General features: G+C 39.2%; 1 protein-coding gene across 1 annotated transcript; it reads left to right on the top strand.

The window, feature by feature from the left end:
- The first annotated feature begins 84 nt into the window (after positions 1-84).
- tbx2 (T-box 2) lies at positions 85-14,200 on the top strand. Its single transcript, NM_001035119.1, is given in 7 exon segments — positions 85-811; positions 1,822-2,089; positions 5,735-5,881; positions 8,589-8,665; positions 9,015-9,184; positions 10,316-10,908; positions 12,673-14,200. Coding segments are annotated over 7 exon segments (2,058 nt in total). The 5' UTR covers positions 85-446; the 3' UTR covers positions 13,111-14,200.
- Positions 14,201-18,523: the final 4,323 nt, after the last annotated feature.

Below are 18,523 nucleotides of genomic sequence, written 5' to 3'. Positions count from 1 at the left end.
CCCCGCCTATGGAGATCCACAATTGGTCCAAAAAGCGTAAAATCAGCAATCAAGGGGGCTTGGCTCATTAGCAAGGGGATCAGAGCAGGAAGGACATGTGAGATAGTCACAGTTTTCCAGAGATCACGACAAGATCTCACCATTCCCACTCCCATCCTACACCATGACCGGCTGAGCTCACACTTCAGCTCCATAACTCACACTTGTATTCTCTGTCCCTCACTTCAAGCAGCAGCAACACAAGTGCGGAGCCAGAGTGAGCGCCACAGGCTGGGAGAGAGCTCATTGCTGGGACTACAGAGAAGTTAGTGCTAAGGAGGGACCCATGCACTGCGCCCAGTAGGGAGACTTCCTCCGGCACCGGGACTGCCACTTTGTGCGTCGGACAGGGCTCTATCTCGCTCTGGAAGCTCCCTCTCTTCTCCCCTGGATTTGTGCATGCACCGATGAGAGATCCAGCTTTCCCGGGGGCTGCCATGGCGTATCACCCTTTCCACGCTCCCAGACCAGCCGATTTCCCCATGTCTGCTTTCCTGGCAGCCGCACAACCCTCCTTTTTCCCGGCTCTAACCCTGCCTCCGGCAGCTCTGGGCAAACCCCTGTCGGACCCTAGTCTGGCTGGAGCCGCCGAAGCCGGGCTGCACGTCTCGGCCCTCGGGCATCACCATCAAGCGGCTCATCTACGCTCCCTCAAGAGCCTGGAGCCAGAGGAGGAGGTCGAAGACGACCCCAAAGTGACTTTAGAAGCCAAGGAACTGTGGGATCAGTTCCACAAACTGGGCACGGAGATGGTCATCACTAAGTCTGGGAGGTGAGCTCGCAAGTACCCTCAGATATTCTGTATATAATGTGCTGTGTGCGATCAGAACAGGCAACAGGGTAGGGGAACAGCAGTGTAACAGTTACAGACACGTTGCTTTGTCTGTTTTCCTTCACTTTATTGTATGTGAATACGAGGAGAATGTATCGCTTATGGAAAGTGCAATAAGCCAGGCAAATGTTTTGTGTCCGTTGCATTATTAATAAATCATATTTCTTTGGTCTGAAATCAGGACAGGCCTTTTCCTTTGTAGCTGTAGGGATAGCTGGGTCAGCAAAGTACAAGAGAAAGCAGAGGCTGAGCGCTATAGATAACGCTGAGCTGTTAGTAGCTCGTTTAGCAGTCACAGCCCAAACAAACGGTTCTGTCCAAACCGGATCACATTTGCGAGAGACACGGTTCCCATCTGCAACATACAAAGCCCACACTTTGTGTAAATGCACTTCCGTGCCTTTATGTGTTCTTTCTGTTCCTCCTGCTGACTGGCTTCTTATCCAGAACAAGTATTTATGGTGCAAGCTAATGTGCTTGTGCATCTGAAATCCTTTTTGGCTTTCATTCCATCCACTGGACGTTTATATGCCAAGAAAACAAGCTCGGATGTCCAATGCACACACACAGATCCGCTGAGACAATTAGAAGTGAGACTTGGCCGTTTCTCTGCGGTCTCCTTGTGTTCTTAACCCAAAGAACAGACTGTAGTTCCTATCCCAGGGAGGGGTGCATATATATATATATATAGGGCTCTAGAGCCACACAGTGGAGCAGCATAAGCTCGATGGCTAAAGCATTCTCAGACCTGGGTCCTTGTGCACAAAGTGCCAAGTGAGACCTATAGTTTCCTAATGTCATGGCTTCCACCCTCAGGCAGGCCTGGCATATGTTACCGCTCAATAGATAACATTGTAGCTAAACTATTAAGAACTAGCGAGACATGGTTGAATGCAAGCTCTGCACTCAGTTCTTACTTGTTGAATTCAACCCCTTTCCTTCTGTTGCAGGAGAATGTTTCCCCCATTCAAAGTAAGGGTGAGCGGCCTGGACAAGAAAGCCAAGTACATTCTGTTAATGGATATAGTGGCTGCGGATGACTGTCGTTACAAATTCCATAATTCCCGTTGGATGGTGGCTGGCAAGGCTGACCCAGAGATGCCCAAACGCATGTATATCCACCCTGATAGCCCTGCCACAGGAGAGCAATGGATGGCCAAACCCGTTGCTTTTCACAAGCTCAAGCTCACCAATAATATATCAGACAAACATGGCTTTGTAAGTATAAACATTGAGTTTTTAGCATTGGCCCCTTGGTCACAATATGTACCCCCTTATATGTACCTCTATTAGAGAATCGTCTGCCTATTTGGTAGGGTGCAGATATGTGGGCATTGGGGCCATGGAACAGATGTTAGGCTGGGGCAGTTGCTGAAAATAATCATTGGAAAATGTTTCACTAGGGAGGAGACAGATGTACCTAGGTTTTAATGTATTTTCAGACTTATGTTTTGGGCTAAATGCATTTTTAATGGGGGAATGTTAATATCCTGAACTTGGCAAGAGCAGCAGGCACATTATTTTAATAAATGTACCTTAACCACAATGAGTTTACTATTCCTCCCTGGATAATGGAGTTTTTAGCTTTACAGTGGGCTTAAAATTAGAAAATGAAATACTCACTAGGTTAAAAAAGACAGTTGCTTATCTGGAATATGTATTTCCACTGGGAGTCACAAGTTCCATGCAGCAATAATGTGGTCATAATATGCAGAAAACAGGATTGTGTCCTTTATCTTCAGAAAACTTTACATGGCTAATCCATAACTGATTAAGAATAGGCGCATTAACTTCAGGGCTTTGGATATTTCTAGACCTGAAACTTTGCTTTTTTTTTTTCATTTGTAACAATTAGATCCCCACAGTCAGTAAAGTAAAATACTGTTCTGCCTCTACACAGATTCATTTCACATTAATTATTCTGCGGTAATTATTTAAAATATAGCATTTTAAAAATGTAAAGGTCATGGAGAGTTTCCCTTAAAATTACAAAAATATATGTAGTAACTTGTCAAGGAGGTAATAACGGTCTGCCTCTGAGTTTTTATATCTAATGTAGTTAATGGATGTTTTTATTTATGTTGGTGTGTATCTTTAGGACTATTTACTTCCCAATTATAATTCTTAAATTGTTGATGTAACTGGTATAAATATACATACATGACACGCTATATACAAATAAATAGGTGCTGGCAAGGTATTGCCATAATTGTTCCTCTTAGGGATCTTGAAATGATGTTTTTTCGAAATATTTGGCTTATGGGAAGTTTCGTCTGATAATCTTTTGATATCTGGCGATCGTGCAGCAATTGGTACAATAAAAAAAAACCACCACGGTAATTTTGTGAGTTAGGAGAATCCCCAAGAGATAGTATTTAAATCTGGAAAATGTTGGGGATTAAACAAAGCTGCTGAAATGAGGTCATGGAGAGACTGTGTGTCTGAGAGGGGTCGGTAGGAAAGGTAAAGTCCTCCTTGCCCTGACCAACCCTTCCCAATCATTTAGGATAGAGGCAATTTCTGTCTAGTTTTATGTACTTTTTAAGGATTAAGCATCACAATAGCCACAGCTGAATTTCCATCAATGAAAAGTTCAAGAAACCATAAAAATCTTAATACTGCAGCGATCAATTGGCCCGGAGAGGAAAGAAAAATAAACCAGCTAGCGGGGGTTACAGGGAGTTTGCTTTAGAAATGAATTCCTCATGTCAGAAAATAGACTCCTGAGTGGGACAATTCATTCTTCCTGGGTTGATCTTGTACACACAGTATTTTAGTATTTCTCCCCAGCCTCACTCCGACCCTCCTTCTAGACAAATGAGAAGCTTCCTGAATGGCTCTTTGCGTCCTTATCAGCATTCAGTGCAATCGCAGTCCCTGCCTTTTGACAACTATTAAGTAAATTAAAGGGAAAATGACCCGAACTTTTTTTTTTTGATATGGTAATTGAAAGGATTTAGAGACTTTACTTGACTTTATGGGGCAGTCAGTCAATTCGTTAGGCACTTAGCACCAGACCCCAATACAGGGGACTTTGCGCTGCGAACTGTCATTTTACTTGCACTGAATGAAAGCGAGCTCATCAAAATATATATGTGCAAAATAAATACACTTACTAATCAGTTATGGTGCAAGAGGGATCCGGCCACTGGGGAGAGCTATAGAAAGACTACAAATTAATTAATACATATTGAATAATAATTAGATATATTGTATATAAAATATAAATATTATATACATATATTATTTATATATATCACCTAATGTATTTAAATAAATATATTAAAATACAAGATGGCCGATAACAAAATAATTTAATTCCCCCATCGTTTTTAGCATTATTATGAAAGACTCCAGTAGAGGAATTTAACTTGGCACTGCCCTACAATCTTGCAGGCTTCTGTTCCCAAGAACTGACATACAGTAGGAAAGGGCAAGGTCAAGTTTAGAATCCATTCATTTCTATCGGATCTCTTTAGTTTCAGATCATATGGAAGCAGCTGTGATGACAGTCTGTTCTGCCAGTACAGCAGTATCCCTGCTCTTTCTGAAGTATAGAAAACACTAGTGTAGGAAGTTGTAGTGTAAGCAAAGCTGGAGGGCCGCTTAGATCTGCTCGCCCCACTGATGCCAGCCAGTGCTCAGCTACTTACCCTGCCAGTCTGCACATGATGAACCTCCCCAAGGCTCTGGATGCTAGTATTATGCCCAAATATTATTTCAGCCGGTGGCCCTCTTTTAAACATTAGCAGGCTATCGCTTTCCTCCCCATTTATCACTGTGAGACATGTATATACTTCCCTAATGACAGTGTCTTTGGGGCCTGAGGAAATCCAAGCACCCACCGTGGCATCAACCTGGATTAGTTTAAATTCTGAACTTGTTCCAAAACCTTTAGTGTTTCAGTGCTGAGTGTATGGTAATCCCAAATATGTTCTACATACTACTCTATTGGTTTATAGTGCAAACCGAATAGGGATTCTATATCCAAACAGTCAGTTATGTGTTTCAAAGCAGCATCTCCTGTTTATAGTGGAAGTGGAAAACAACACAAACGCTTTTAAAGTCTTAAAATGTTTGGATATATTTTTCTCTTTAAGGAAAAAGATCTAATTAATGCATCTGCAAAGGCTTTCATTTCCTCGCTTGAGATCTGTTTCTCTGTTAGGCCACATTCTGGTGTATTAAGCTGGGCAGCAGGGTTTAATCAATGCCCATCTGTAGCTTGGCTGTGCCAGGCAGCAGCAGCAGGATGGATTTTTTATTTCAGTGGGGATTTGTACGCCTGAATGGGAAATGCTGTTACAATTTTTCGTTCTCTAGATTTTTCATTGATAGAACAACAATCAGATCGATTCGTTTTACGACACTTTAAGCATATTTATTTCACCCAATCATTTTAATCTTTTATGAAATCAGGATAGCATTTCATACCCTCAATGTAATGTTTTCTGACCACAAAGGGATTTGCCTTTTGCATAAATCCTATTTCAGCACAGATCCAAAGCCATATTATTGGTAGGGCAGGTTCTAAACCAATCTGTATGAATCTGTATCTCCAAGTATGATTTGTCTGTCGAGAACAAGTCTTGTCTGGCTGTAAGTAAATACCTAGCTTGGCAATCTAATCTTTTCTCATCATACGCTAGAGAAAGCGTTATTAGAAAATATCCCTGAATATTTGATTTATCTAATTTTCAGTCTGGGAGCTTCCTTTTATTTACTCGTTAAAAAATAAATGTGAAAACTTTGGAAGCAAAAATATTTACAGATAGCGTTTGATGTACAACAATGTTGCAATGTATTTAATACTTCGTTTTGTCACAAATCCTAAAACAAAGTATATTTTTTTGTATTTTTCAGACCATTCTTAATTCCATGCATAAGTACCAGCCACGGTTTCATATAGTGAGAGCCAATGATATCCTGAAACTCCCCTACAGCACTTTTAGGACATATGTATTTCCAGAGACAGATTTTATAGCGGTGACTGCTTATCAGAACGATAAGGTAAGGAATTCCTTTCTTCTGTCAGGCCTTTAGCAAGGCTATTGGAAAGGGACATGAACTCTCTCTGTCTCTGTCTCTCCCTCACTGTCTCTCTCCCTTTCCTGGGATCTCATACACATGTTTATTATTGCCTAGTATTCCAAGGAGGGCCTAACTGTACATGCTGCATAATGGAGGAGGGGGGGCAATATGCAATATCCTGTTATCAACTAGGATTTTATAAAGTATATTTTTATAGCTTGTTGAAGAACAAATTATTGTTCCAATTAACACTGTGCGGTTTTGTTCAACTTTATGCGACTCTTAGATTTTATATTTTCGGTTTGGTGCAATATTAGGCCCAGATCCCACACTTTATTGGCATCTTTTCATTCCCAGCTCTGTTAAGATTGAGAGGTTGGACCCAGGGCTTGTTTAATTGGCTCGAACAGTTTCCCTTGGCGTCCTTTATCTGCATATGGCTAACATTCTACTTAAACGCAGCTCCAGAAATACCCCCAGCTAGCATATGCGCAGGCGCAGGGGGTCCTGCCCCAACACACACCTTCACCCCTTGCTGTTGATGCTAATTGACAGATCTGTCTGAGGGTCCTGGTGGGCTTGTTCCAATCGTAAACTTTATGGCAAAGAGTCACGATCGATTAAAGAACACTTTAGAGTGTAGGCCAGCCACAAGCAACCAATGTTGATACACTGTGCATCCCTAGGCAGCCTGGGGCCATTATTAAACTCCACTCTCCCTGATTGAATTTGTCCAGCAGCAAAACAATAGACAATGAGCTCATTTGTGAGGCGTCTATGTATTCACAAATAAACAGGAAAACAAGGACAAAGACAAAAAGACAATTACCCAGGTTGTTCATCATTTGAATGTTAAAAACCACAAGATAGATAGATAGATAGATAGATAGATAGATAGATAGATAGATGATAGATAGATAGATAGATAGATATTGATTTATCATAAGATGTGTTTGTAGCCTGAATTATTTTTGCATTTTAGTCAGCCATATTAACAAAAAGAAATATAAGTGCATATGGTCTTGATCACTTGGATGCCTTTTGCCTGAATAATAGTAAGAGAGTGATTTCAAACTTTCCCAGAAAGAATATAAAACTATTTACGAACTCTCCTTATCTAATCTCATTGTATATACATTGGCACATGGGAAGTCTAACAAGTTCCCGTTTGAGAAAAAGCAATAGTGAAAAATATTTCAGAAAGGAATAAAAGGAATTACTATACATTGTTTAAAAATGTCGATTGTATATCCAGCTATAAAAAAAGCATAAGGCATGGGTTTTTTTTCAAGATGCAAGGTAAAGGAACATATTTCAAAACTATGAATTATTAATTGATGTAATGTCGCCTGCCCCATAATTCAGCCTTATGTGAGAGATAAGAATAGCTTTTAACCAACACAGCAATGTTTAGTCGCCATCTTCCCTCCAGGGGGCTCTGAAAAATAACTTCCTATCATTAAAACTCTATTAATAATTCAGGGCAAACCTCAGCATCATTTTTAATAAAGCATGCGGTGTGTTAAACCGGGAGGCTGCGTGTTCTAATCTGTTGGTAAGGGAGCCCAGTGTGGGGATCCAGGGGCAGAAATCTGCTTTATTTACATAAAGAAAATGGGTGGAATGTAACCTGTCATTTAACCCTTTCCTTTGGTTCTCACTGTGAGGTACAGCATAACATTATTTAGTATTTGTCCAGTAGCTTTGCAACCAGATATTTCATTGAGTATATTAAATTATTTTTGAGTCCTTAAAGGGAAATATGACATTTTTTTTGTTAGCTAAGTTAATAGTGCAAAGCATTGTGGGGGTTCTGGAAGAGAAAGCTAGAGGGTTGTTTTGTTTTGTTTTAGTCAGACTGAACTGTTTGCCTACTGCGTGCTACCAGCTAGTGTGGGGATAAGGTAAACACACAGACACTGACACTTCCACTCGGATTAACCTGTTCCTTACAATGGCTAGCGGCCCACAATGGACACTTTTCATTTATATTAGGCAACTAAGGCAACACCCTGAGACCCAGGGTGGAATGTCTGACTGTCTCTGTCTTTATCTCAATCTCCCTCTCTCAACCTGAGCCCAACGGTAGCCTGACAAACGCCAACAACTGAGGCAGAAACGTTGGTTCTCTAACATTTGCTACTACTACTACTGCAAGACAAGTGGCTCATCCTTCCTTAACAGTTATTAAAAACATATATGAGATCCCAATCATTGATCTTGTCTATTTATCTATCTATCTATCTATCTATCTATCTATCTATCTATCTATCTATCTATCTATCTATCATCTATCTATCTATCTATCTATCTATCTATCTATCTATCTATCTGTCTATCTATCTAGCTAGCTATCTATCATCTATCTATCTATCTATCTATATCCATCTATCTATCTATCTATCTATCTATCCATCCATCCATCTATCTATCTATCTATCTATCTATCTATCTATCTATACATCTATCGATCTATTTATCTATCTATATCAAAAAATATTTTGGAGATCTTATTTAACTAAATACGTGTATGCACAGACGTTTAGGTTACTAATAGGGCTCTTATCAAATACCCAAAAGAGATCGAAAATTTGGTTGTAATTTAAATAAGATATAAAGTCAAGATATGTCAAACGGTTGTATTTATTGAAATAGTTGTTTATATATTTTTTCCTTTCTTCTTTAGATCACTCAGCTTAAAATTGATAACAATCCATTTGCTAAAGGATTTAGAGACACTGGGAATGGAAGAAGAGAGAAAAGGTAACTAGATTAGAGGTGCAATCAACTTGGCTACAGGGGGATTAGATATGATTCATTCTGTGCCACGTTTGTTAGCTATTCAGAAATGATACCGATAATGTCTGGAAATGTGTCTGAGACAAAAACACCAGGATTTAAAAAAAAAAAAAATCTCTGCTTGCAGTCTTTGCTGCTGCTGCCTGTTGTTGAACTAGTTGTATCAACATCCAATAACGATTGGGGGGAGCTTGGAGATGTAGTTTTCTCTCTTGTGGTGGCGGTGGGGTGGTTAAAGAGTTGTGGCAGTGTGTGGGTTTATATCATGGCTGTGTTCGTTAACGCCTTGTGTCCCGGTTTGTTTGGGAATCAGGAAACAACTGAGCCTGCCATCCCTTCGGATGTATGAGGAGCAGTGCAAAGCAGACAGAGATGGTGCAGAATCAGATGCCTCCTCCTGTGATCCTGCCCCAGGCAGGGACTCTCTGCATTCCCCACTGAGTACAGAACCCAGCCCTCTCAGGCTGCACCGATCTAATAGAGGTAATTGCACTGAGTCCTGCAACTCCCAGGATTAGTGTGTCTGATCCCCTGCACTTCCCTTGGCCTAACTACATTCTCATAAGTCGCTCACATACAGCAGCCCATGGTCGCTTTGGCACTGTAGTCTAAAATATACTGAGCTGGACAACTCAACAACAGCCCAAAGTTAAGGTGTGGGTTAAATATGAATTCTGGACTGAATTAAGCACTTTCCAGCCTTCCCAATAATTACTGGCAAATTTAACTTTACAGTATGGGACAGAGTACTTCCATTCACATACAGCATTACTGTATCTCTGCTTTGCCTTCCTTTGCCATTTTAAACATGCCATTATTGATGTTATATTCAGCCATTGCCTCCTTTACACTAGGGAATCAGTTTAGGAATTTGCAAAAGAAAATTGAAATACAAACAAAACAAAAAAATTAGATTTAGATTGTATATTTTTATATTCAATATTCTTTGTGCATAATTTATCTTTACTGATGAATGAGAAGTATTATTCTTAATCTTTATAATAGTCATATTTATATCCTTTTTAAAATCCATAGTAGAAGTTGACTACAGTTGCTTGTAAAAGCAGGCTCGCCTATTGAAATAAATTCAATTGAATTACTGATTTATACTATAAATACTATTCCATTTCTCACGCTGCTCAAATAATTATATTTTACACATCAAAGGAGAAAAATATCTGCTTTCACTCAAGGTTTAATAAAAATAAACAGAGAAGTCAGGAGCCAAAAGGCATATAAATCAACAAACTCCGAATAATAGTATTTCCTTAATGTGTATTCTATCTGTATTTCCCGCATAAAAAAGCAAAAGCAAGCAGTTTTGCTAATGTGTTTTTTTATTCAACAATGAAGATATCTGTCAAGCAGATTTAATGCATCAATGTAGCTAATTTCCATTCCATAAAAGGTTTATTTACACACTCACCATAGAAGGATAAATATATTATAGCTGGGAAGAGTAGGGAGCATTAAGTGGGAATCCTATGTACAGATGTGCTGAAGGACACCCCAGTTCTTACTTATTCTTACTCCTAGATAGGTTTGGGGGGACCCTGCTCTGCTGATTTACCTCTATGGCTATGTAATTAACCTGCGATTTCTCCTCTTCTGCAGAAGAGAAGTTCGGGGCTGACAGTGACCAGGAGCTGGATAGGCGAGAGGTCAGGACCGCCAGAAGCCACAGCCCAGTTGGCCACCGTAGCCCCCCTAGCAGTCCCAGGCTGGAAGACAGGGGCAAAGACAAGAACACCCCGGAAAAGAAGTCGGAGTCCCCGGAAAGTCGCAAGGATGGCGGCGACAATGTATTCAGCAGGAGCTTAGAGAAAGACAAGGGGGAGAGCAGGAGGAAAGAGGACTCTAAAAGTGACCCAGAGTGTGGGAGTTTAAGTAAAGAGACCTTTGCCCCTCTGATGGTACAGACTGATAGCCCACCTCACCTGAGCGCTAGCCACCTGCAAAGCCTGGCTCTCTCAGGCCTCCACGGGCAGCAGTTTTTTAACCCCTTGAACGCCGCACAGCCTTTGTTCATCCACCCAGGACAGTTTACAATGGGTCCAGGAGCCTTCTCCGCCATGGGCATGGGACATTTGTTAGCCTCAATGACAGGGGCAAGTGCTCTGGATAACGGCAGCCTTTCCTCTGTGCAGGGGGCAACGGGGGCAGCTACTTTTCCATTTCACCTTTCCCAGCACATGCTGGCCTCTCAGGTAAGAGTCCTATTCTGTAATTAGTGCCTCATGTCCTTTTACAACTGTTCGGCAATTTCAATATCTGTGTGTTTGCCCAGACCTACCACAAGATGTCGCTGTTGTTTGTATAGGACATTAACCATTAACCCTGCAAATAACTAGGTTTCCCTAAGGAACATATACAGGGTACTTATTAATTCAGCTGCAGCGTCCTAATGTCTATAGAAAGATTTATATACATCATATTTTGCTCTGGTAGGTGTCCTATCTGACTTTCTCTTGCCTATTTGCACAACAGACAGGGCTCAGCTGAAATTTCTGGCAAACATGCTGTTTGTAACCATTTCATTTTCTACCTGAATGAACCTGGGCATTTTTTATGTCTCTGGGAAATAGCCCCGGCGCTTGCATTAATATGCCATATGGTTTGTAGCCAAACTAATGGTACTATTAGTGGGAATAATAGTGCTCAGATCGTCTCTCAGTCTCTGTGCCTGTCCTGTTTGGCCGCTTATACCTGGTTTGTTCCATCATACCCCTAGGATTTGTAATAAGAAAAAAATAGTTTGTGTTTTCGTTCCTATAACATTTTATTATGCACAGGAAATAAAACGATAAAACGTCAGAATTTTATATTCTATACAAAAAATAGAGCGTATGTTTTTGAAGGTGTGCTCCATCAGAAAAAGTTATTTTTACATTGTGAAAAAAAATATAATTATAAGCAACTTTCAATAATACTTTCATTTAAAGTCATAAGTAGTTTTAAAGTTATTTTTAAATGTAGTTGATATGAAAACTGATTTGCTGTTTACTCCTGGCTTGGACAATATTAAAGAAGCCAGCTGATAATGGATTTTAAGAAGAATTCGCATCTGCTACATTGTTTTCATTGTCAGAAAAAAGAACAGAAAGGAATAATTAAATACTACTTTAAAAGTGAAATTCTATTTAGAAATAACTTAAAATCATTGACAATTTGATATTAATTTAAGATAGAAATTTGCTTAGAATAACTTTTTTTCTCATTATGCAAAAATAGTTCTGTGAGAGCCACTTTAATAGGTTTCATATTCAAATACTTCATCTGTTTAAAATTGTATCTTTCATTGTGTAAAGAATGGATTAGTGTCAGCCTTTAAACTGCCAATTTCAGGTGTGTGTAGTTTTTTTTATATGGAAAAGCCTTGGGGAGACTATTGTCTAAGCTCTTTAGATGCAAACCTGAATTACTGTTGTTCTGGACATATATTAATATTGCTTCACCAGTAAGGAAATGACTTCCCAATAAATAGTTGGGCACAGAATGATTGTACGCTGAGTGGAATACACAAGGCTGCCAGCAGAGGACGCCTCTCTAGACCCTGTTTTGCTTAGTTTACTTAAATATCAGTACATTTCCTAACATGAATAGATATCATATAAATAAATAGCCTGTAATATAATTTTCCATCATATTAAACAATTTATACTAACCATACAATAAAGAATAGATTGGGAAATAAATATATACCTTTAGTACGATATCATTATATATAAAAGTGAATGGCATTCGCCTATTTGCAAACCTTCCCTGACATTTATATTTCTCAAAATGTGTGGTTAGAATTGGCTTTGTGTAACAGGTAAATGGGCATTGGCAACTGCGCTGTGTAAACAAAGTGCGTGCTTATGGGCATTATTTTATTTAATGATGTTATTGATGAATTATTTAATCTTTAAAGGGATTAAGAAGCAAGTCTGAAGATTATATGCTGAATATCTTTCTTCTTTATTTTCTAGGGAATTCCAATGCCCGCATTTGGAGGGTTGTTTCCTTATCCCTACACATATATGGCAGCAGCTGCTGCTGCTGCGTCAGCCATGCCAGCTACCAGCGCTGCGACCACTATGCCAAGGAACCCTTTCCTCAGCAGCACAAGGCCCCGCCTCCGCTTCAATCCCTACCAAATCCCGGTGGGCATTCCTCCCAGCACTAACCTCCTGACCACTGGCTTGTCTGCCAGCCTCAACCCGGGATCAGAGAGCTCCAAACCTGGTAGCAGCCGGGAGTCCAGTCCCATCCCAGACACTCCCGGGCACAAGAGGTCCCACTCCAACTCCCTCTCTCCCAAAGCCTCCATGAAGGATTCCATAAATGAGCTACAGAACATCCAGAGACTTGTCAGTGGGTTGGAGAGTCAGAGGGAGGTCTCCCCTGGCAGGGAGACACCAAAGTGACCGGCACCCCCGCCCTTCACCTGAGCCATAAGGGCTAAAAAGCACTGGGATCTTGTACAGCACACTCTATTTATTGAGCAGGGGCAGCAATCAAAGGAAAATCTGGGACTTATACAATCACACACTGAAACCCCACCAAGTATGAAGGCTTGAGAAGATTTACAAAGCAAATTCATTTATATGTCTGTCTGTTGAAATGTCCTCTCTGAAGCCTACACCTGCCACTGGGCCTGTACAGCAGCCTTGTACTTAGCCATGGTAAACTCTTATCATAATAGTGCTATTGTAAGGGATCGCCCCCCATTCCCCTCACTTCAAGTGGCATGGCCCAAGAATGCAAAGACTTTAAACTTGATGATGGACAAATAGGCAGTGGACGGAAGAAACAAGAATTCCTCAGATTTCTTATTAAAACAGGTCTGGGACCTGTAAATTCAGAACTGACTCTTGTTGGAAACAAAATGCAAATATGAAGTATGTCTAATCCCATTGTGAATACAAAATAACTAAAATATATATATATTATGTTGGGTGGTCAGAAAAGATTCCATCCTTAGTTGAAGCCGCATACTTAGAATGCATTTGTTGTCAAAAATCAGAAAGCTGGTGCAGCAGTAGGATATACCTACTCAGGTGCCAGAAATATTTATGGAAAAATAGTAATTTGTGTAAATAAGCTATAAGGATCCCAAAATATGCAAATTGTTATTAATTTATTCAGAGTTGTACATGATGTGTACATAATATTTAGAGAATAATTCGTTGCATTTAATTTTCCTCATTCTTTTCCAATTTACATGATACATATATAAATATATATATTGTAAATGAAAACCTATTTAGCATTTTGTGATTGAAGGACATACGTATGGTTTCTTTACTGTGTTTGTAGCTGCCTGTCCCGTCTGCACAGGACAATTGCGTGCCATGCTTGCACTCAAGTGACATTGGCTTCTTACAGGACTCCAAAACTAAAATCCGTTTCATGGTGTCACACAGCGGGATACAAGGCAGGAATAAACCTCAGGTTTTCGTTTTTTATTTTTTTTTTCCTTTTTTCACTCGAGTTCAATAAAAGTTTAATGATCACAAATCTGTGTTTAACAGAATCCATGATTTGAAACGTGCTGGTTACTCGGGTATCTGATCATTTTATTTCTTTTCGTTTTTTTTTTTTTTAATTCACACCTTACAATAAAAACATAAAAAATATAAATATATATAGTTTCTGGTTCTTGTTCTTTATTTTAGGAATGCAATAGTATATGGAAACGGTATTAGAAAAGATATCTCATAGATGAAATAGACAGATAGATAGTGGGAGAAAATTCTAATTAAAAGATAAACAAAACAAAAGATTGAACGAAAAAAAATAAATAATCTGAATAGTATTTTTTGGGGACTGTTTTATACCTCTGATAGAGAATGTACTTATACCTAGAATAATAATTTACAGCACACACAATTCATATGATTTCTATGTTCATTAAAATAATATATCATTTTAGATGTTGCTTTACATTTCATGTAACAAATCTAGAAGGAAAAAAATAATTGATGTTACTTACTGATTATTTTTCTAATAAAAAAACCCCAAATCATAAGGTTTACCTCGCTCCCTGTATGAGCAATATGACAAATATATTACATAATCACAGAGAGGCACTTTTGAGTTTCCACTAGTTTTTTTTTTTATTTTTTCATTAGATCCAGGTTTATAACAGGAGCACAGTTAGGGCCCCACATGGGAGCTGCCAGGCCGGGTTCAGTGCCAGCCTTACCTGCAGTCACCACCCACATACCAGCACGAACCGATTTCTGCTCCGGTTGGGATGTTAGTTATTATTTCCAATTAGTGCATATGTAGAGAGTTTGTTAGAAATCGTCGATGCCTGCACTTAATTTCGATCAGTACAGATTAAAATGCTCCCATGCATATACACATCCGCTTTCTATTATTGCAATATAAACTCTCGCAACACTTTTATAGAAGGGGGAGACGCTGAGATCGGTTTCCAGTCCACTAAAGTGCGTCCAAAGATTTCTCGCTTGATTATTCCTAGAAAGAAGCGGTGGATTGAGAGCAGAGCATGATCCGGTGAGCAGGATATGTACTTTGGCACAGGGAGCCCGTAACTCTAATTCCCACTGTTTCCTCTGTTTTAGGGGATGGAGGGAACAGGGGGTTTAATCTGAGAAATCTGTTGCACTGCAAGCGCAATCGCAAGGAAAAGGACTTATTAGGTGCTCCCTAGGGAATCGTTTGGCTTCAACAGCTGAGGGAATTTGGTGTGTGTGTGAACAGAGATGTATAAATATATATACACACACACACACACAACATTTTACACTATTAAACTTTTGCACAATATATATATATATACATCCATACAGTGAAACCTAAGCTAATTTTAAGTTTTCCCTCATTTTACACCGTTGCTGTGGTCCCACCAACATAAAATGCAAAATGAATTTACATTTTCCTGGGTTTTACATATTTTTTTCTGGCCCCCTAAAAAGGAAAATCTGGGTTCTACTCTGTTGGGGGGCATAATTGAGCCTCATTAACTTTACTGCAGAACAAATCACTGTAAGGTCATTGGCACTGAACACTCACAACTGTAACAACTGAACAATATGCAGCCACAATGCCTTCCTAGACCAGTAAATATATTGTTTGTACCAAACTTGAACAGGGACAGATGCTAACATACACTCAAACCGCAAAATCAAAATGGCAAAATGAATATATACAAATAAACTATATTTCAAGATTGCAATTAACAACAGTTTCAGTTCCAGCAACTTAATTTTAACACTCATATACACGCAACCAACACTCACTTTGGCACTAAATTATTGCAACCATGCGGCCAATGCATTATAACACACCTATAAACTAATAAAGCTTCCCATGGAGTACATTGCGCCCTGACATTGCACTAATACAGGGAGCGGCGCCTTATAGAAGGGATTGCACTCACAATGAGTATGTACAGCCCTAATGGGATACACCTAACAGAGCACACACTGCTGCTCCCTGCCATTGTAATAAAGCAGCCTTTCAGTGAGGGCCCTGTACAAAGACAACTGTCACCAACTACATTGTACATTCACTTCTCTACTTGCACTGCAGCGAGATGTTCTAAAAGTGCCCTCGATTTTTCACAAGATCTAGTAACCTAGAGCTCTCCTCTGTCACCCAGAACACTAGTCTTTAATATATCTCACAAGTTGCTGCACTTATTGGTGTTAATATATTTTGGTGAATTAATTGTGCCCAAAAAAAATCCCACTAAAAATGTAAGTCAGGCCAGGCATTAAACAGGGAACATATATATACACCATTTTTTGGTGTGTTTTTTTTATTTAATGAAAGGGAACAAAGTTATTATTGCACACGCTTATATATAAGTGAATATGTGTGGGACAATGTTTAATTTAATAAAAAATATTTTTATTCTTTAACTTTGGCTAGCCACAGTACATGACAGATGCATGTCTTTTAAATCCCAGTGGTAATAACATGCTTATAAATAGGCCTTCGTACCATGAGGTGTATCAGAAACCATAGGTCTTAAAATATATCAAGCCCTAAAGTATATGCCTTAAAACATATTTTTTACTTTTTAGAAACAGTAAAATGTCTGTTTAAACGAAATGTATGAATTACACAGCAACCATCAATACGATGTAAAATACCTTAAAGGGAATTTCGTTATATTGTCAGCCATACTAGATGCCTAGTGATGTTGGAATGGTTTTTCTATTTTCTATAGCTTACAGTTGGGGGTACAATAATGGCTATATAGTCTCAGATTGCTGTTTTTTTTGAACATTACCGGAGCAGAGTACATCCCAGTAGTCAAGATTATCCAAAGTAATATTCTGATCTATGTCCTTATAAATAAAGTCTCATCATGAAAATTGGAAGCCAGTATCTCTCTTTTTTCTTTCCTTTTCAAGCGCAGCAGCGTGGGTTTATGGTACAGCAATTAATGACGTAATAAACAGCCCTTTCTTCAGTCATTATCTTTCTTCTCCAGAGGAGATTTATTAACTAAACAGAAAAAAACTAACGTTCTGAAAATCCCTCTGCAGTAAAGATAAGACTCGGGCGCCCCCTGCTGCTCAGAAATGATGCGCATAGTTAGTGAAAGTTCGGGTTTTAAACCAAGGGTTTTGTTTTCAGGTACGAAATCCTTTCCTACTTTCATTTATTCCTACGTGTATATGTCGTTAAATAAGAACATCGGGTATGTTATATGGACTTTTTTCTGTTTCTAAAACTCAGAATTGGGTTTTAGAAAAAAAATGTGGGATTAGCAGGATCCACTGGCAATAAAAATATCTTATCCAGACACATTTAGATACATGTTATAATTGACCCATCGAGGCAGTGAGCGTTTGGGAGGAATAAACAGGTAAATAACAGTATTCTGAAAGCAAATAGATCATATAGAATTGTTCTACGGGAAGATACATGTATATGTGTGGAAATAATTATGATACGTATTAATTTCTGTGCCAATTGTTTTTAGTGCACCTTCCAAAACTTTCATCTCCTCCCCTTGGTAGATACAATTGCTGGGACTTGTAGTTAAGCATTTAGACACAGGCTGCAGGTTCCTGTCTAATGGAAAAATAGGAATTTCTGTTATATTGAGATTTTTCTTACTGCAGTCACTGAGATTTTTGATGAGCGAATGTGTCCTGTTTTGCTTTGCTGGAAATTTGCAAACTGCATTAAAGTCAATGGTTTGGGGTTTTTTTTGCAGTGAAACCTAGTGAAATTATCACTTATCACTAACGGTGATACATTTCTCTGCACAAAAGAAAACCTAAGCTTCCAGAAATGCCCTTTTTCCTTTTGCATTCTCAGCTTCCTGTTGTGGCTTATATAGGCACTGGGAGACAGGAAAAACTATTTACCTGAAAGTTAATAAAGCTACAAGTCAAAGCAAAATGTTTTTCTGAATAAATAAATAAAATAAAGTGACAGATTCACTTTAAAGGCAAGTATAGCCAGATTATAAAAAGTTTTGATCTTGTGTTTTATTTTTATTTTTTTTCATTGGGGATACTATATTGCTTCACCAGAATGCTTATCCTTAGGCCCAGACGGGCAATCTGTGGGTTCTGGCAAATGCCAGAGGGGCCGCTGTAAGATGCTATAGACAGTCACTATTTATTGGACCTGAGTGGGCTGTTTGTGCCTCTGTTTACCTGAAATACTAGGGTCTGATTTGAAACTGAGTCCGGACCTGTCTATCCACCACTAGAGGTCATGTATAGTTTGCTTTTGCTGTCTATGTGATATCCCTCCACAGTGAAATGCATTATGGCAGGGCCTATTCTTTTAATTAGGTTTTACCTATTTTTCCAAGACTATGTTCTGAGAGCATTGAAGTTG

This window comes from Xenopus tropicalis, chromosome 2, assembly GCF_000004195.4.
Source record: "Xenopus tropicalis strain Nigerian chromosome 2, UCB_Xtro_10.0, whole genome shotgun sequence".
In the NCBI taxonomy this organism is placed as follows: domain Eukaryota; kingdom Metazoa; phylum Chordata; class Amphibia; order Anura; family Pipidae; genus Xenopus; species Xenopus tropicalis.
The sequence above is the reverse complement of the archived record's forward strand: the minus strand, read 5'-3'. Positions and strand labels throughout refer to the sequence as shown.